This window comes from Trachypithecus francoisi, unplaced genomic scaffold, assembly GCF_009764315.1.
Source record: "Trachypithecus francoisi isolate TF-2019V2 unplaced genomic scaffold, Tfra_2.0 Lachesis_group1, whole genome shotgun sequence".
In the NCBI taxonomy this organism is placed as follows: Eukaryota; Metazoa; Chordata; class Mammalia; order Primates; family Cercopithecidae; genus Trachypithecus; species Trachypithecus francoisi.
In genome coordinates, this window is record NW_022681454.1 from 146430744 (window position 1) to 146451661 (window position 20918).

Genomic DNA, 20918 nt, shown 5'->3' on the forward strand with positions numbered 1-20918 from the left:
AACTTATAGCTGTGCCAATCACCCCAAATTTCTGACCATGTTATAATATCAATGAATTATTGTGAAACAAGCTACTGAAAACTACATTTAGCAGAGAAGTATTTACTGTCTGTAAGTATAAATGTTCTTACAAAATATGTGCTGAAGAGCTTAGAGGTTCTCTATGTAGCTTCAGGGACAACTATTGTGTATGTAATTTTAAAGTTATCTTGAAGACGTTGATGCTATTTCATGCAATTCAGAAAAGGAACTGACCCATCTCCAGACAGTTTTGGAAAGCAGAGGCAATGCTTACAATTCCTATGTTCAAACTATGTTCTGTAGAACAAGCCTCACCTTCTGTTAGAAAAAGACTAAACTTTAATTATTAGATTTAGAAAGGAAAATTATAACTTACTCTGCTCCATAATTGCTGCAGATGAGTTATTAAAATTCTAAACTTATGTAATATTATCATAAAATATGGCATTTTTTTCTCAGGAAAGCCACAAATTGGATTCAAGCTTATGCACTATAAAACCCAGATGGTTTACTTAACTACTCAGACATCCTCCAGTTCAAAAGTTAATTGAACTGAAAACAAAAATTTTGATAATTGATATGCTTTGAGGAACTCAAGCAGAACAATAAATTAGCTTCATGTATGGGGCATTAATAGATAAACTTGAGAGACCATGACAATTGGTCAGGGAATATTGGCAAAGTAGAAGAAAATATATATTTTCTATAGTTTAATTATACATTACCTGGACTCCTCAAAGTGCTGTTGCTTTGCTGTCTCCATTTTTTTACTCACTGGTTCAATAATAGTCATGATTTTATCCAATTTAACTTGTCCTGAAATTTTGTTAAAGTTTTAATTGCATACTATTAGTTTTCAAGTTGTAAAGGCATTTTTTGAATTCAGTTGCAAATGACAGATTTTTAATAACAAGAGCTATAATCATTTAAAATGTTACTAACACAGAGATACTAAAAAACACAGTTGAATAGTTTTCTTCACTCCATGCTACTCAAATGCTTTGCAATTACTAAACTTTAGGACTGAAAATTATAGTGCAAATGAACTACATATATCAGAAAGGAAACTGCTCTCAGAGAAATGGCTGCAACAGCATAGCATATACCAATGAATACAAACAGCCTCATTTGTACATATCAGTATTATTATAATCATTATCATCACAAAGCTTAGTTCTTACAGAAGGGGCTGCTATTTTAAAATAATTTGGCAAATCGTTAGTTCCTATAAATAGGAACACAAAGTGCTCCAAAAATCTCATTATTTGATAGAGTAAGACTAAAGTCCACAAAAGGCAAAGGTTCTACTTTTTAAAAAACCTAATTCTTCAAGTGCAAAGAGAAATTTACATAAGTATTTTTTAAAAACCCATTACTTTCTATTGGGCACAGATAATGGGACAAATATACAGTTTGAAATATTATAACAAAAATATTATCAGGTAACTATTGAGCACCTTCTAGCTACTAGCTCAGATATATTATTAATAAAAGATACCCAGAACACATGAGAGAAAACCCTCTGCTTTAGAAAAGTATAGGCTAATTGGATCTCAATGTCAACAAAAAGAAGAGCATACTAGACTGAATTATGTAATGTATATTCAAAATGTACATTCAGAGAACATAAAAGTTTTGTAGAAATGGAAAACAGAATATTAATACTGATTAACTGTAGTCAGCCTTTGGTATTCTCGGGTTGTGCATCTGCAGATTCAACCAACCACAGACTGACAATATTCAGAAAAAAAAACATTTAAAAATACATTACAACAAAAATAATATAAATTTAAAAACAATATAGTACGAAAGCTATTTGCATTGAGTTTACGTACCATTCGGTATTATAAGTAATCTAGAGATTGTTTAAGAAGAAATTGATGCCAATCATTTTGACACTATTCCACAAGAACAGTGTGGAATATCCCTGATGAACATAGATGCTAAAATCCTTAACAAAATACTAGCTAACTGAATCCAACAACATATATAAAAGATAATCCACCATGATCAAGTGGGTTTCATACCAGGGATGCAGGGATGGTTTAACATATGCAAGTCAATAAATGTGATACACCACATAAACAGAATTAAAAACAAAAATCACATGATCATCTCAATAGAAGCAGAAAAAGCATTTGACGAAATCCAGCACCTCTTTATGATTAAAACTCCCAGCAAAATCTGCATACAAGGGACATATCTCAATGTAATAAAGGCCATCTATGACAAACCCACAGCCAGCATAATATTGAATGGGGAAAAGTTGAAAGCATTCCCTCTGAGAACTGGAACAAGACAAGAATGCCCACTCTTACCATTTCTCTTCAACATAATACTGGAAGCACTAGCCAGAGCAATCAGACAAGAGAAAGAAATAAAGGGCATCCAAATCTCTAAAGAAGAACTCAAACTGTCACTGTTTGCTGAAGATATGATCATTTACCTTGAAAAATCTAAAGACTCCTCCAGAAAGTTCCTAGAACTGATTAAAAAAATCAGCAAAGTTTCCAGATACAAGATTAATGCACACAAACCAGTAGCTCTTCCATACACCAACAGCGCCCAAGCAGAAAATCAAATAAAAAACTCAACCCTTTTACAATAGCTGCAAACAAAAAATAAAATTCTTAGGAATATACCTAACCAAGGAGGCAAAAGAACTTTACAAGGAAAACTACAAAACACTGCTGAAAGAAATCATAGATGACACAAAAATGGAAACACATGCCATGCTCATGGATGGGTAGAATCAGTATTGTGAAAATGACCATAATGCCAAAAGCAATCTACAAATTCAACACAATCCCCATCAAAATACCACCATCATCTTTCACAGAATTTCTTAAAAAACAATTCTAAACTTCATAGGGAACCAAAAAGAGCCCACATAACCAAAGCAAGACTAAGCAAAAAGAACAAATCTGGAGGCATCAGACTACTTGATTTCAAACTATACTATAAGGCCATAGTTAACAAAACAGCATGATACTGGTATAAAAATGGCACATAAACCAGTGGAACAGAAGAGAGAACCCAGAAATAAATCCTAATATTTAAAGCCACTGATCTTCAACAAAGTAAACAAAAACAAAGTGGGGAAAGGATACTCTTTTCAACAAATGGTGCTGGGATAATTGGCTAGACACATGTAGGAGAATAAAACCAGATCCTCATCTTTCACCTTATACAAAAATCAACTCAAGATGGATTAAGGGCTTAAATCTAAGACCTGAAACTATAAAAATTCTAGAAGACACCATTGGAAAAACCCTTCTAGACATTGGCTTAGGCAAGGATTTCATGACCAAGAACCCAAAAGCAAATGCAATAAAAACAAAGGACACATGCATACATATGTTTATTGTGGCACTGTTCACAATAGTAAAGACTTGGAACCAACCCAAATGCCCATCAATGACAGACTGGATAAAGAAAATGTGGTACATATATACCATGGAATACTATGTAGCCAGAAAAAGGAATGAGTTCATTTCCTTTGTAGGGACATGGATGAAGCTGGAAATCATCATCTGCAGCAAATTAGCACAGGAACAGAAAACCAAACACTGCATGTTCTCACTCATAAGTGGGAGTTGAACAGTAAGAACACATGGACACAGGGAGTGGAACACCACACAGCGGGGCCTGTGGGGGGTGGGATAACATCAGGAGAAATGCCTAATGTAGATGACAGGTTGACGGTTGCAGCAAACAACCAGGGCACATGTATACCTGTGTAACAAACCTGCACATTCTGCACATGTACCCCAGAATTTAAAGTATAAAAACAAAAATTAAGAAAAGATAAATATTTGGGATTTAATTAACTAAATAACTTTTGCACAGCAAAAGAAACAGCAGAGTAAACAGACAATCCATAGAGTGGGAGAAAATCTTCACAATCTATGCATCTGACAAAGGACTAATATCCAGAATCTGCAACAAACTCAAACAAATCAATAAGAAAAAAAACACAAAATCCCATCAAAAAGTGGGCTAAGGACCTGAATAGACAGTTATCAAAAGAAGATATACAAATGCCCAACAAACATATGAAAAAATGCTCAACATCACTAATGATCAGGGAAATGCAAATCAAAGCCACAATGTGATACCACCTTAACTTCTGCAAGAATAGTCATAACCAAAAAATTAAAAACAGTCGATGCTGGCGTGGATGCAGTGATCAGGGAACACTTCTACACTGCTGGTGGGAATGTAAACTAGTACAGCCAGTATGGAAAACAGTGTGGGGATCCCTTCAAGAACTAAAAGTAGAACTACTGTTTGATCCAGCAATCCCACTACTAGGTATCTACCCAAAGGAAAATAAGTCATCATACGAAAAAGATACTTGTATATGCATGTTTATAGCAGCACAATTTGCAATTGCAAAATCATGGAGCCAACCCAATGCACATCAATCAACAAGTGGATAAAGAAACTGTGGTATATAAATATATAATGGAATACTACTCAGCCATAAAAAGAAATGAATTAACGGCATTTGCAGCAACCTGGATGAGATTGGAGACCATTATTCTAAGTGAAGTAACTCAGGAATGGAAAACCAAACATCAGATGTTCTCACTGATATGTGGGAGCTCAGACATGAGGATGCAAAGGCATAAGAATGATACAATGGACTTTGGGGACTTGGGGGGAAAGTTGGGAGGGGGGTGAAGGATAAAAGACTACAAATAGGGTGCAGTGTATACTGCTCGGGTGATGGGTGCACCAAAATCTCACAAATCACCACTAAAGAACTTAACATGTAACCAAATACCACCAGTACCCCAATAACCTATAGAAAAAGTAAATAAATTTTAAAAAATAAAATATATGGGAAGATGTGCATAGGTTATGTGTAAATTCATACTACACATCTTATCAGGGACTTGAGCATTCTCGGATCTTCAAATGATGGAGGTAGGGGAGGTCCTGGAACCAGTTTCCCAAGTATACTGAGCAAAGGCTGTATTTATAAGGTACCAGAAGTATTGGTTAGCATTCCTTGTGAATTATCTCATGTAAGTTTCAACAGTTTTATTCTGTTTTTGTTTTTGTTTTTGTAAAGTACTGTGATTAGTCCGTTTATTCAGAGAAGCAATTTTCCCAAGATCCTCTAACTTGGAAGGTACAGAGCCAGGACTCCATTCTTTTTCACTGTGCTCTACACTGCCCCCTGGAACTTGTGGGTCTTCCGGGGATTCATCAGTAAAAGTGGGTAATTTCTGCCTTGTTTACTTCAGAAAGTAATGATAAAGCTCAGAGGACACACTTTATATAAAGACACGTTATATGTTAACTGATATCATATTAAGGTGAAGGAGAATTTTTGAGTCTTAAAAATAGAAACATTAAAATATGTGCCATATGCCAAGTGTGCTAATTGCTATATATGGATTATCATGTTCTATTCTTAGAGCCATCCCATAGATTAAGTACTATTACTATCTCCATTTTACAGATGAGGAAATGGAAGTAGAGGTGTGACTTTTTTTCCCCAAGATTAGACCATCAGCAAAAGGTAGAGATGATATTCAAACCCAGGCAGATAGCCCCTGGAACCTGAATTCTTAATCACTCTGATGCTCAATATGCCTGTTTGTTTATTGTACTTATTTATAGAATATTTACTTATTAAAATTGCTATGCTGACTCCTGGGAGGGGAGCAGTGTAGAATATAATGGTTAATAAAGCATTATTGCTACCCTCAATGGACAGTATAACAGTGAAAATCACTGCAGAAAAGTGAAGGAGAAAAAGGATGGGGCAAAGGTGATGGGACGTGCAATCTGGAGATATAAAGAGTGAATTTTACAGCAATGGTAAAGAAATTAACCTTGCAATGAAAGAAAATCATAGAAGCTAAAGAAAGCATTAGGATTTAGTGAAATGTTTGTTGTTGTTTTATTTTTCAAGGCAGGAGGTTTTCAAGTCAATAGGAAAGAAGCCAATATAGATCAAGAGATTACAGATGCTTACATTTGAACACACTTGGAATTGAATACATGACCAGGGAACAGGTTCACTGCATACCTAGGAAGGATGTGATGAAGTTCACAAGTGAAAGTATTATTTAAGGATAATATTATTTTGAAAGCAACATTATGAAAATAAATTTTCACTAGTGAGGAATTCATATTTGTAAAATACACATATATGTATAAAACACACATATATGTGTATCTTGGTTTATTTATTTGCAAATGCACAGGAAAGATATTGAAGAATGCATACTACAGCAGAGACAATTAGTACTCACCAAATTATCCATGTGCTTCCCTGTATTTCCCATATCCCTTTACAATTACTTTGATGACATGTGATTAAACTCTGACCAATGAGATGTGAGCACATTAGGTGTGAGCCACTACCAGACCTGGGCCTTAAATTTCTCCAGCCCACTCTTTCCCTGCCACAGTGCTCCAGGAAGCCTGTGCACCAAATGGCAAAACTACAAGGTAAACTGTCTATCACACTGTGATTGATGTAGGGGGATAAATAAGTCTTTATGAAACATGAAGCCACAGAGAATCTAGTGTTCATTTGTTACTCAACAGAGCCCAACCTTTCTTGTCTAATATTTACACCAAACTAAGACCATCAACAGTGTCTATCTTTGGAAGGAAGGGGAAAATGTAGTATTGTTAGGACTTTCCCTTTCAATACTATATATGTAAGCATTTTTAAAATCTTTATAATGAGCTTGTGTTAATACAATAATTAAGAAAAAGATATGTCTATTTTAGATAAAAGAAACCTATTAAATACTTTGGGTATAATCCATTTAAGTGCTAAACTAAAAGCCCTCTATAGTACCATTTAACTAAGTCATATTAGGACTGCATCCAACATACAAAATAAATGCAGATACACTCTTTTAAAAGTAGTATATAGAGTTAAAAGAGAACTCTAAAAAGGCAATTAAAACATATGAAAATCCAACATCGCTGCAGATAAATGTTTAGATGGAAAATTACAGTTAGTGTGTGACTTTAGGCCCAATTATAACATCTCTGAGTTTCTAACTATTGCTTATGTAAAATCTAGTTGATAAACCAATTCCACCAAAATAGAATTTCAGTTCTGGAATATAAATTATAAATAACTTCTGATTAGAACACTCATTCAAAGAGAGACCAACAGGGAGATCAGGGCACAAAAAACAGAGGTAGAGTTATGAATTCTTAGAGGTTTTACAATGAAGTTAAGCAAAAGGAAGGTAAGGCATTAAAACTGCCAACTTAGGTATAAGCTGACAGGCTAAAAAGAAAAACAACAACAACAAAAACTGCCAACCAAAAGACTTTAGTCTCTAACGCTACTTACTATGTGCTCCTCAGAGTCCAGCTGGAATTAATCATACATTCACCTGAGCTCAATCGTTTGTTCACCTGAAATCAATCATCCATTCAATTTCATTCTCTTCTGACAAGTGTGCCTTTGTCCTTCATGGGCTTATTTTGCTTTGACCACCTCCAGCTGTTGTGTGTTCCCCAAAGCTATTTCTTTCCTTGGCTACCTTCTAACTCTTAACTTGAATGATATGGTCCATGACCTTGGCTATATTTATTACCTCAATGTACACAAATCTGTATATGTTGCTAAGACCACTCTTGAGATCCAAATTTGAATAGCCAACTATCTCCATCTCAATCAACATGTCCCTCTCACACTTAATGACACTGCTGTCCATCCATAAGCCAGAAAGTCATCTCCCCTATTCACTCCCCCTCATCCCCTAATAGAGTCATTTAATCCCTTCCATACTTTCCCACTCATACTCTCTCAGTTCAGACCCTTATCATCTTTCATCTGGTACATTAACAGCTTCACTTGGATTCCTGAATCCAGCCATGAAACTCTAACCTATCCTCCATACTTTCCAAAAATAATCCTTCATTTCCAATTATGGAATTTTAAATTATCATTGTGTTATTGTTTTCTGATTTAATGTCACAGTAATCAGAGAACAGGTTTTGTATAATTCCAATTGTTTGAAATGTGTTGACTCCCACTTTATATACCCTTATGTAGTCAATTTTCATAATGCCCCACATTTGTCTGAAAATAATGTATATTCTTTAATTCTTAGGAGCAATGTCTTATATCTACCTGATAAATCAATTTGTTAACTTAGTTGTTCTCCATTTTGCTAGTCATTTCAAGACTCAGCACGAAGGATATTCTCTAATCTATCTTAACACTGAAACGATTGTCAGCGCTCATTGTTTGGTTGGCCCACCATCCCTTTACTAATCTGTAAACTCTCTGATCATGTGGACTAGGACTTATTTCCCTTGAATCCTCAGCACTTCCTTATAGTACCCAGAACATTCAACAAACATTTGTTATAAGAATCAATAAATAAAACATGTAATACCTCTTACTCAGTTACATAGATTTTTCAGTATCATTTTTATGTTTGGCCAGTGTCATGGATTAATTTCTCTCCATTACTTTCTCGGACACCGTAGATACTATATACATACTTGCTTCCACTAATTCCCACTGCTCTCCTGACCTTCATAAAGAATGCCTATTTCTCCCCTTCCTTCCACAAAAAAAAACAAAAACAAAAACCAGCATCTCTATTTCAGGTTGTCAAAATCGTCTATGTTAAATAGTTAAGCTGGACTAATGTGTTATTGTAAACTAGTTTTCTAGAATTTAAAGCTCAAACAAATTGGAAATTCAGTGTCAGAAAAGGGAGTGTGTTCCTCATCACAGATATTTGTTAGCAGAAAATTTCAGAAGAACATTGTAGAGGGGATTTTATGTTGTGAAAATAGTCGGGCTAGAAGAGCTTTAAGGTCTCTTCTACACAAAGACTTACTATTATGAAAGTGCTTCAGGTCGGTAAAATGGTTTTCATTCAAACAATGAGAGATTTTATATTTTGTACACTGAATAGTTATAAAATGATTTTCTCACCTTTCTCTCTTTTTAAGATCCACTATTTAAATTTTATTTAATTTCATATGAATTATAATGAAACTTAAAATTTTTAAAGTTTCAAATTTATAGACAGATTCATTAGTCAAGAATGACAGATTGCAATTTACTGACATTTCACATTCTAGTGTGTGGGCTGGGTAGATGTCATATAATTTTCTACTGTTGGAATTTCAAGCACATGTGTGTTATATAGAATGCCAATTCCTCACTAGACTGTGATCTCTGACGGTTTCTTGAGGATAGACATTGTGTTTTTATGCATCCATCCATTTATTCAATCATTCATTCAACACATATTTACTGAATACCTACAATGTGACAGGCAGTCTGCTAGGCACTAAGAATCCAAAAAAAGAACTCGGAGATTATGAAGTCAACATTCTTAGAAATGAAATTAACTACAAATAATTACATAATTCCCAATACAGTGCTATGAAAGTTTATTTTCATTATCTCATGAATTTAAAACAAGGAATGAAATGCACCCTTCAGCTTTTGGAATTGGGAGGTCATTGGACAATTTAATGGAAGTAGAAGAAAGATTTCTTTGGGTCGAAGGAATAATGTTATTGGAGGTAATAAATGTAGACTCCTTTTTCAAGAGGTATGTGGTTTGAAGAAACAGACAGCAATGAAATGATCACCACAGAAACAGAAGTTTGAGAAAGTAAATTATAGTGTCAATATATTTTTAATATGAGAGAAACTTTAGTATGCTTATAGGTTATAGGAAAGGAGAGTATGGAGACATAAAAGGGGGCAAACAATACATAATAGATGAGATAGGTTCCTGACAGAAAAGGGAAAGAATGAGATAGAATTAATACCTGAAGAGGCATCTTCTAAAACCATAGACAAGATTTCGGGTGGCTATTAGTAAGTTTCCAGTGAGTTCACCATGATGACATTTATTTTCTCTATGAAGTAGGAGGTAAGGTCATTTACTGAGGGAAGCAGGCAGAGATTTGATAAGGGTTGTGTAGGTTTGGGCTAAATAGTAAGTGAGATGGGTAAAATAATTGAAAAAGGCCAAATGAAAGATTTTTAACTTAGATTACTACTTAATGCAGTCATAATCATAGCTAGCATTTGAAATGAAACACAAACCTTCTCTTCCTATTGCTCAGTTTCTCCACACTTCATAGCAAAATGTTTAGACTGGTTGTCTACATATATTGTTTGCTCTTCCTCACTCCATTTTTTTGTCCCTACACTCCCAATCTACCTGGTACAGTGGTTGCTCTGTGGAAACTGCTCTCATCAAAGGTACAATGATTTCCATGGTAGCACACCCAATGAATAAGTATTTGTCAACTTTTTGCTGAGCCTTCACAGCAGCACTCAGTGATAATGATGATTTTCTTTTATGAAGATTCCAACACTTTCTCCTAGAGTTCCTCCTGTGATGCTGCTTCTCATTGTCAATCTCTTTTACTGACTCTCCTTCTTCTATCAGACCTCCAATGAATGAAGTGTCTTAAGTCTGTCTTAAGCCTTTTTGTTTATGTTAACATCACTTATTCTTTAGGAAATTTCATCCAGTTCCATCCATGGCTTTAAATAATGCTTATATACCAAAGACTCCAAAACTTTATTCTCCAGCCCACACCTCTCCTTGAAATTTCAGACTTATGTATGCATTAATTAGTATCTCAAATATAATATATTTAATGGAACTCTTGATTTCCTCTCTAAAAAAATTTCTTTCTTATCTTTCTCATGTCAGTAAATAACACTATACAGCTACTTTTTCAAACCAGAAACTCATTATCTACCTCTCAAATTTGTCCATTTCTCTTCACTTTACCAAACACTACAATTGTCACAATAACACTGTATTAACAAATCGAATCAAAACTCAAAAGTTTACAAGTTTAGATTTCTCTTGCTTATGGTTATTTGAATAAGCCAGAGCAGTTCTGCTTCAGGCTATGAGTCAGCTGGCTTAGAGGGATCAGGCTAGATGGGTGCCACCACCTGGGGCATGGTCTTTTCTTGGTAGATCAAAAAGTGTAAGAGACATGATAAACTACTATGTACATTTAAAGTCACTGTCTGCATCACGCCTTCTCATATTCCATTAGCCAAAACAAGACAGGGTCAATCTCAAATTTAGTGAAGCAAGAAAATATACTCTAAACCAAGAGGGAGGCGGAAAGAAAAGGTGGAACAATAACCCAATCTAAGCCATCATTATCTCTTTCCTGGATTGAAAAATCACTTTCTCTGGTCTTCCCTCTGTCCTCTGTTTATTCCATCCTACAGAATAGAGGCCTGCATATCTTTTAAAAATGGAAATCTGATCACAACATTCATCTTTAAATCATTCAATGACTTTCTACTACTCTTAAATAGATCAATTATTTGCCATTACCCACAGGGCCATAACATTATCTAATTTATTCCTATCTCTTTCACCTGATTTCACATTACTATCATTTTATCTGCCATTACACTGCAGTCACAATGTTTCCCTTCGGGACCTTGAATAAGTCAAGGTCTGTTCCTCCTCAGGGCCGATTTGCACCAGCATTCAAGAGTTGATTGTTAATTATAAGGAATTTTGCAACCCAGATTAAATGTCTGGTAGCCTGAAATCAGCCAGGGTGAGAATATTTATACCCTGGAAGTCAGGAAATGCCATAAATCAGACTTTTGTCCCCTGCAGAACCAATTCACCAGCACACCATTGGTCCTTCTTGTCCTTCATATCTTGCAGGGGCCCTTGAAAATAATATGCTAAGAATAGATAAGGCTCAAGGACAGTATCTCTAGCTAGTTGCACTTTCAATGAACTCCAGTAGTCAAGGACAGTATCTCTAGTTGAACTTTTAATGAACTCTAGTAGGCGCCAAGAAGGCAGACAAAATAAGAAAGAACTTAGAGACAAGGAACTAAGCAGAAGGTTATATCTGGGTGCAGAAAGTTTGTTTTGCATTGTGTTATTGTTGCTGACGTGGGATTTATGGAGTATAAATAAAGTGAGGCGGAGGCTCTAGGCGCGGCCGCCATGTTCTCTGTTTGTCTTTGTCTCTTGTGTCTGTTCCTTCTCCACCACCCCCGGCACGATCCCCAATAAGTGATGCAGCGAGCAGGGTGCACAGGGTGAGTAGTGGGGAACAAGAAGGGGAACCCCCTAGGAGCGGGTAAAACCCGGGAATTGTTAAGGGGAACCTTCTTAAGCTTTCATTATGGGGAATTCCAGTTCCTTGGCCTCAGAATATTTAAGATTATTACAAGGACTTTTACTTTCGATTGGGGTTGATGCAAAAGAGAGAACTTTGCGGAAATTGTTTGCTCATGTGGAACAACATTGCTCTTGGTTTCAATATCAAACTGAAGTACAATTAAATAAGTGAGAGTGGCAACAGGTTGTTAAGACCCTTCGTCAAGCGCATCAGCACGGCGATGTAATGTCAGCACATTTGTGGGCCCTTTGTGCCTCTATTACTCAGGCTTTGGAGCTCTTAGAGACAGACTCTGAAAAGGGGGAAGGTGGGGATGAGGAGTCTTTGAAGTCTCCGATAGCCATTTCCCCTCCTTTAGATAATTCTGTAACTGAAGGAGAAGGTCCTTTGTGTGATAATGTGTCTCATGAAAAGGAATCAGAAATTCAAAAGGAGCTTCAGCCGGTTGTTCAATTGTAACAACAAATTTTACAATTGCAGTTATCTCCCCCTCAACCTTCTCCTCCACCCACTCCTGTTTTTACTTTTCCCGTGGTTCATCCACCCCCATCAGTACCTAAGGCAGAGGAAGAGGATAGTTTTCCACCACCACCACCACCGCCGGTGCAAATGCTGCCTCGTTCAGGCATGGTTTTTGCTGTTCCCGCTTCTACTGCTAAAGCTGTAATTAAGGTATTGGATTCTCAAGAGGATAAGGATCCTCTACAATTGTTCCCCATTATTAGGCAACCTTTTGGTCCTAATGACCAATTTCCTCAAGGGGGTATAAATGTGCAGTATAATGTTCTTCAATTTAAATTTCTTAAAGAAATGAAGGCAGCTGTTGCTAATTATGGCCCTCAATCTCCTTTTGTCATGGGGCTTCTAGATTCTTTCTCCTCTGAGAATTTGTTTTTGCCTCTTGATTGGGAGACTTTGGGGAAGGCTGTTTTGGACCGCTCTCAGTGGCTTCAGCTACGCAGTTGGTGGCTGGAAGATGCCAAAGAGCAGGCCCGCCGCAATGCCGCTAGAAATCCTCCAGGACCAACAGAGGAGCAATTAACAGGCAATGGTCAGTTTGCTACCGTAGCGGCTCAATCTGGACTTGAGGACGTGGCATTATCACAAGTTAAAGCACTTTTTTTAAAGGCTTGGTGTAAAGTAGAACCATCAGGAAAAACTGCCTTGTCTTTTGTTAAGATTTTGCAGGGCGCAAACGAACCTTATCCTGACTTTATGGCTCAGCTCCAAGATGCTGTAATAAAGACTGTGGGTAGTGGGGCTGCAGGCCAAATCCTGGTAACCACACTAGCTTTTGAGAATGCTAATCAGGAATGTCAGAGGTTGTTGCGTCCTCTAAAGGCTGCTGGAAACTTACAAATAGAAGATTTTATTAGAGCCTGTGCAGGAGTGGGAGGGGCTGCCTACAACGCTCAGTTGTTTGCTGGAGTTTTACCTAAGGCATTCATGGGAAAAAAGGGAGTTTGCTTCCAACGTGGAAAGACCGGTCATTTTAAAAAGGAGTGCCGTAAGTTATCTAATAGGAGTGACTCCTCCAAAGTAGAATTTAAAAAGTTTCCTACTGAGCCCTGTCGTCGTTGCGGCAAAGGGTGACACTGGACTAATGAATATCACTCTAAAGTGGACAAAAACGGTAATTCTCTCACCTCCGGATCGGGAAACTTGCAGAGGGGCCCTTCAGCTTGGGGCCCCAACAACAATACAAGCCCCCTTCATTTGCAATTTCCTGTCAGCTCAGGGGTCCAGCATCAGCAGGCCAGTCAGCCAATGTTAACCCCCAATTTTCATTAGCTCAGCTTTTCTCTGCTACTTCCGGTAGCACCGCGGCTGATGTGGCAATTTTACAGGCTGTTGAACTCACCCCAGAAATGGGAGTTGTTAAATTGGCTACAGGTGTTTTTGGGCCATTACCTCCACATACTGTTGGATTGCTTATAGGACGCAGTAGTAGCATTTTACAGGGTTTACAAGTTCATTTGGGTGTTATAGATTCTGATTATAAAGGGGAAATTCAAATTATGGCTCAGGCTCATAAACCTATATCCCTGAAAGAGGGGCAGCGAATTGCACAACTCCTTGTACTACCCTATTTTCAGTTTCCTTCACGGAGGCAAGAAAGAACCGGAGGTTTTGGAAGCACGGGTAAACATATTTTTGGGGAAACTTTAGTAACTCAACAAAAACCCTTGTTTCCCCTCGAAGTAGAGGGACAAATTTTTCAGGGCTTGATCGACACTGGAGCTGACGTTTCCATTATTGCCTCTGATCAATGGCCTTTGCAATGGCCTAAACAGCCTGTTGCTGTTTCTCTTACAGGATTAGGTTCCGCCTCTGAGGTGTATCAAAGTTCTCAATCCTTAAATTATCGAGGGCCGGCTCAAATGGCCCAAGTTCAGTTTTATATTGTTCCTATTGCCCTAAATTTATGGGGGCGAGATTTATTGCAACAATTTGGAGCTTTTGTTTCTATTCCTCATGTCTCTAATCCTGCCAAGAATATGATGTTCCGCATGGGCTACAATACCCTTGAAAAATCTTTAAACATGTAGCCACTGTTCAGCAGCCTCAAGCCCTTCCCTTGACATGGAAAACTAATATTCCTGTATGGGTTGAACAGTGGCCTTTAACATGTGAGAAGCTTGAGGCCTTGGAAAACTTAGTTCAGGACCAATTATCCCTAGGTCATATAGAACCTAGTACTTCTCCATGGAATTCCCCTGTCTTTGTGATTAAGAAAAAAAAACGATAAATGGAGACTATTGACAGATCTTCGTGCTATTAATGCATGTATTCAACCCATGGGATCCTTACAACCTGGCCTTCCTAACCCTTCTATGATTCCTCAAGATTGGTTACTTATGGTTATTGATTTAAAAGATTGTTTTTTTTTTTCTATTCCTTTGGATCAAAAGGATTGTGAGCGTTTTGCCTTCTCTGTCCCTGTTTTTAATAATTCTCAGCCACTTTCTCGATATCAGTGGCAGGTTTTACCTCAAGGTATGTTAAACAGCCCTACCTTGTGTCAAGAATTTGTCCATCGAGCTCTGAATCCTGTTCGAAAATGTCATCCTTCTGTTCTTTTATATCATTATATGGATGACATTCTTCTTGCCGCACCCACCAAAAAAGAGCAGCAAGATGCTTTTACATCCTTACAAACACAGCTCTCTTTATACTCACTTAATATTGCCCCAGAAAAAATTCAAATAGATTTTCCTATTCAATATTTAGGTTATACCTTGGGAGCGTGAAATATTCGACCCCAAAAGATTCAAATTTGACGCGATCATTTAAAAACATTAAATGACTTTCAAAAGCTTTTAGGAGATATTAATTGGATGTGTCCTGTTTTAGGAATACCAACATATCAGTTACAACATCTTTTTTCTATTCTAGAAGGAGACAGTCACTTGGACAGCTCATGTCATTTAACTCCTTTGGCTTTACAGGAACTCCAGCTTGTAGAAGAACAACTTCAAAAGGCCCATCTACATTATATCCTTCCCGACGTTCCCCTTTCCTTTTGTTTATTTCATACTTTACATTCTCCTACAGGTATGATTCATCAAACAAATCGGCCGTTAGAATGGATTTTTTTATCCAACAAAACATCTAAACGCTTGACTACTTATATCGATCGTTTAGCTGAATTGGTCATCAAAGGACGTCATCGCTGTCGACAACTCTGGGGAGGAGATCCTTCCTTCATTATCTCTCAATTCACTCATAGTCAGATTACTTATCTTCTTGCCACTTCTGATTCTTGGCAAGTTGCTTGTGCCTCATTTGTTGGACAATTTTCTACCCAATATCCTAAGTCTCCGATCTTTTCATTTTTTAGACAGCATTCTGTGTTGCCTTTCTCACCAATATCTTTATTTCCTGTTCAAGGCCCTACCTTTTTTACTGATGCTAGTAGCAGTGGTAAAGCTGGATATTGGAGTGTTCATCAATCTTGAGTTACAGTTTACCCTTATCCCTCGGTGCAACAGGGAGAACTGTTTGCTATTCTCATGGTCTTACTTGATTTCCCTTCCACCAGTTGTAACATTGTTAGTGATTCTCAATACGCCGTGTATGTTACTTCTTATATTTCTCAAGCCACTCTACCTCTTTGTGCTACTTCTTCTCTTCAAAAACTCTTTTCTTTGTTGTCTTCTACTTTGAGCCAACGTCGAGCTCCTTTATTCATCACTCATCTTCGTTCTCATTCTCAACTTCCTGGACCGTTAGTTCATGGTAATGCTCAGATTGATTCACTTTTTTTTTTTTTTTTTAATTTTTTATTATACTTTAAGTTCTAGGGTACATGTGCATAACGTTTATATCATGTATAACTCCCCAATGCAATCCCTCCCTCCTCCCCCCTCCCCATGATAGGCCCCAGTGTGTGATGTTCCCCTTCCCGAGTCTAAGTGATCTCATTGTTCAGTTCCCACCTATGAGTGAGAACATGCGGTGTTTGGTTTTCTCTTCTTGTGATAGTTTGCTAAGAATGATGGTTTCCAGCTGCATCCATGTCCCTACAAAGGACGCAAACTCATCCTTTTGGATGGCTGCATAGTACTCCATGGTGTATATATGCCACATTTTCTTAATCCAGTCTGTCACAGATGGACATTTGGGTTGATTCCAAGTCTTTGCTATTGTAAATAGTGCCGCAATAAACATACGTGTGCGTGTGTCTTTGTAGTAGAGTAATTTATAATCCTTTGGCTATATACCCAGTAGTGGGATGGCTGGGTCATATGGTACATCTAGTTCTAGATCCTTGAGGAATCGCCATACTGTTTTCCATAATGGTTGAACTAGTTTACAATCCCACCAACAGTGTAAAAGTGTTCCTATTTCTCCACATCCTCTCCAACATCTATTGTTTCCTGACTTCTTAATGATTGCCATTCTAACTGGTGTGATGGGGAAGAAGCAGGAAAGGAGGAATTGATTCACTTTTAATCGGCCACCTACAGGCTGCAGAACAAGAACATGCTCTACATCACACTAATAGTTCTGGCCTTCAACGACGATTTCATTTAACTCGTAAACAAGCTCGTTCTCTTATTCGAGCTTGTCCTTCTTGTGCTCCTTTGAGCATTCCATCTTTCCATCCTGGGGTTAATCCGCGAGGTACTCAGGTTAATCAGATTTGGCAAATGGACGTTACACACGTCCCTTCTTTTGGACGATTAAAGTATGTTCATCATACCATTGATACTTTCTCTCATTTTCAATGGGCAACTCCTTTGCCATCTGAAAAAGCTGATTCTGTTATTACTCATCTCTTAGCTTGTTTCACCATCATGGGCATTCCTCTAATACTTAAAACTGATAATGCCCCTGCCTATGTTTCTCGTAAGTTACAAGTTTTCTTACAGCAATACAATATTCAACATCTCACCGGTATCCCGGGCAACAGTCAAGGTCAAGCCATCATTGAGCGTGCAAATTTAACCTTAAAAACTCAACTGCTAAAACAAAAAGGGGGAAATGAGTCCCCCAGAAATCAGATTTTAAAGGTTTTGTTTACCTTAAATTTTTTGAATCAGGCCGGGCGCGGTGGCTCAAGCCTGTAATCCCAGCACTTTGGGAGGCCGAGACGGGCGGATCACGAGGTCAGGAGATAGAGACCATCCTGGCTAATACGGTGAAACCCCGTCTCTACTTAAAAATACAAAAAACTAGCCGGGCGACGAGGCTGGCGCCTGTAGTCCCAGCTACTCGGGAGGCTGAGGCAGGAGAATGGCGTAAACCCGGGAGGCGGAGCTTGCAGTGAGCTGAGATCCGGCCACTGCACTCTAGCCTGGGTGGCAATGCAAGACTCCGTCTCAAAAAAAAAAAAAAAATTTTTTTGAATCAATGGAGACAATTGCAGGACTCCGCTGCTGTAACTCATCTTTCCTCACCTCCCTCGGCGATAGTCCCCGCCGACAATTTAAAGGTTTGGTATCCTAATGAAGAAGGGAAGTATGCTCAGGGGCAAGTTCTAAAACAGGGACGGGGCTATGCTCTTGTCCTTACAGGGAGCGGACCTGAGTGGTTTCCTACAAGGCGATTGAAACCCTGTTGAAAAGAAAACTGGACTCAGCATGCATCTCTTCTTTTGTTGGATGTGCCTCAGTGGGGGACTTATTTCCCTTAGTGAGGCTTTGTATGAATATTGGACTTATATTCCCTTTCCACCCTTGTATCAGGGAGTCGCCTGGGGGAGGCGGAAGTTAAGGTTTTCACCAATGACACTACTTGGATGCCATCCCCCTATATGGACAAGACAACATAGAACGGGAAACGGAATAATAAACAGCACATACCAATTTGGAGTGGAAGGACTTCCGATTTGCATGGGAAATAGTCCTCATTGTCTCCAGAAATCGCATGAAGCTTGGGCTGTTTGCTATAATCATAGCCATGTGGCTGCCAATACTGTTATTATTATTGTAACTAGAAGTTTTCATTATAATCATACTGTATATATTAATGAGACTATTCCTAGTTCCTTACCTTTTTGTCCTATTCCAGAGGTTTCCCCTAATATTGAGGTATTGGAGTGGCAACATTGTCGGGGAACTAAGCCCCGGATTTTATTAGAATATAATGGGCTGCAAGTAATTGACTGGAGTGTGCACGGTGATTTTCAAACAAAATTTAGTCACATACCTTTGAAATGGCACCGGGTAAATAAAAGTATTGCTGCTGACGGTAATGAAACTTTGGTATGGCGTGAAGGAGGCTTGTCGCCACCTATGCCTCATCTTAGATACCCTTTACAAGTACAAAGTCATCTTTGGAAGTTATTAGCTGCAGGTGATGCCATTAGTACTTTTGTGGGGAATATGTCCCTTAATCTTTCTAACCCGAATAAACCCTTTCATATTCAATTACATCAGAATATCTCCCGATATATTATTGCTTGTGTCCGAAAGCCTTACCTATTGTTAGCAGGGAATTTAACATGGGATAATGATACGGGAATTATTAATTGTACAGATACGTGTACATTTTTGTCTTGCCTCAATCATTCCTGGTGGCACAACTTTACTGGGGATATTTATATCCTCAGGGCTCGTAAGGAAATTTGGCTACCTGTCAACCTTACGCAACCGTGGGGGGCATCACCTCTTGAAACTTATATTTGGACTTCCCTCCAGCGGACCCGTCATGCCCTTGGACTTATAGTCGCCTCGGTAATGGGGCTTGTCACCATCGCCTCCACTGCAGCCATGGCAGGACTCGCTCTACATCAAAGCATACAAAATGCTGAATTTGTGCAGCAATGGCATGAGCAATCTCATCGGTTGTGGCTTCAACAACGGAACATTGACTCTCAACTCGCTGAAAGATTGGACAACGTGGAGCAAGCCTTAACGTGGCTTGGAGATCAGCTCACTGTCCTCAGTACTCGAATAACATTGCAATGTGATTGGAACTCCACTCAATTTTGCGTAACACCTGTGCCTTTTAATGTTTCTCAGAATTGGACCGAAATCTGCAGATTATTAATAGGCCATAAAAAATTAGTTTGGACATCCAAGAACTCACTCAAAACATTTCTGAAGCATTTCGACAACATTCCATGTATTGTCCGGGGCCGCTACCTTGCAGGAGCTGGGTCAAAGTTTTGCTGCCCTTAACCCATGGACCCAGACGAAAACATGGATTTCTACCATCTCTGGAAGTATCTTGCTTTGGGCGCTCGGATTGGGTTTACTTCTCATGGTGATCCGATGCTCCCTCCGTTGCATCCAAAAACAAAGGAAAACACAGGAACAAGTATGGGCTACCTTTCTAGGATTGAGGCAAAACAAAAAGGGGGAAATGCAGGGGCCCTTGAAAATAATATGCTAAGAATAGATAAGGCTCAAGGACAGTATCTCTAGCTAGTTGCACTTTCAATGAACTCCAGTAGTCAAGGACAGTATCTCTAGTTGAACTTTTAATGAACTCTAGTAGGCGCCAAGAAGGCAGACAAAATAAGAAAGAACTTAGAGACAAGGAACTAAGCAGAAGGTTATATCTGGGTGCAGAAAGTTTGTTTTGCATTGTGTTATTGTTGCTGACGTGGGATTTATGGAGTATAAATAAAGTGAGGCGGAGGCTCTAGGCGCGGCCGCCATGTTCTCTGTTTGTCTTTGTCTCTTGTGTCTGTTCCTTCTCCACCACCCCCGGCACGGTCCCCAATATATCTCAAATCAAATATATAAGTTCCTAAGACAGGTATTCATGGCATTTGCATCTAAAATGTGTCCCCACAGTTAGTCTATTATATCATTCTATTTCCTTCATTGTGATTATCATGTTTTGTCATATCTTATCTGTTTGCTCCTTAATTGCATTTTGCCTATCTACTCCCAGCAGAATGTAAGCTTCACTTATTCACAACTATATCATCAATGTCAAGAAGAATGCCTGGCATATAATAGATGTTCAATAAATACTTATTGCATGAATGAATTTCCCCTGGTATGAGTTCTTTAAGAATGGAAACATTCTTATTCTCTAACTCACATATAGCATTATAAATCAGAAGCCCAATAAATATTAATTGGATAAATGAAATCATTTATTATTGTGTTTACTAGGTACAGGTATAATGAATTTCAGATTTGATGTAAGGAAGGGGAATAAAGACATCTGTGCTAGACAGACTGAATACTTTGGACTTCATTATATAGATTTTTTTCCTACCCTACCTTCATGTAAATAATTATTGTCCTCAATTCAATAAGACCATTTAACTAATAAAT

General features: G+C 38.1%; 1 protein-coding gene across 3 annotated transcripts in view; it reads right to left on the reverse strand.

The window, feature by feature from the left end:
- Positions 1-20918, reverse strand: part of IQCM (IQ motif containing M) — a 499469-nt gene that overhangs the window by 337161 nt on the left and 141390 nt on the right. For all 3 annotated transcript variants that reach the window (XM_033215450.1, XM_033215451.1, XM_033215449.1), the window contains exon 6: positions 747-837. In XM_033215450.1, coding sequence (XP_033071341.1) covers positions 747-837 — 91 coding nt within the window. The remainder of the gene's footprint in view (positions 1-746; positions 838-20918) is intronic.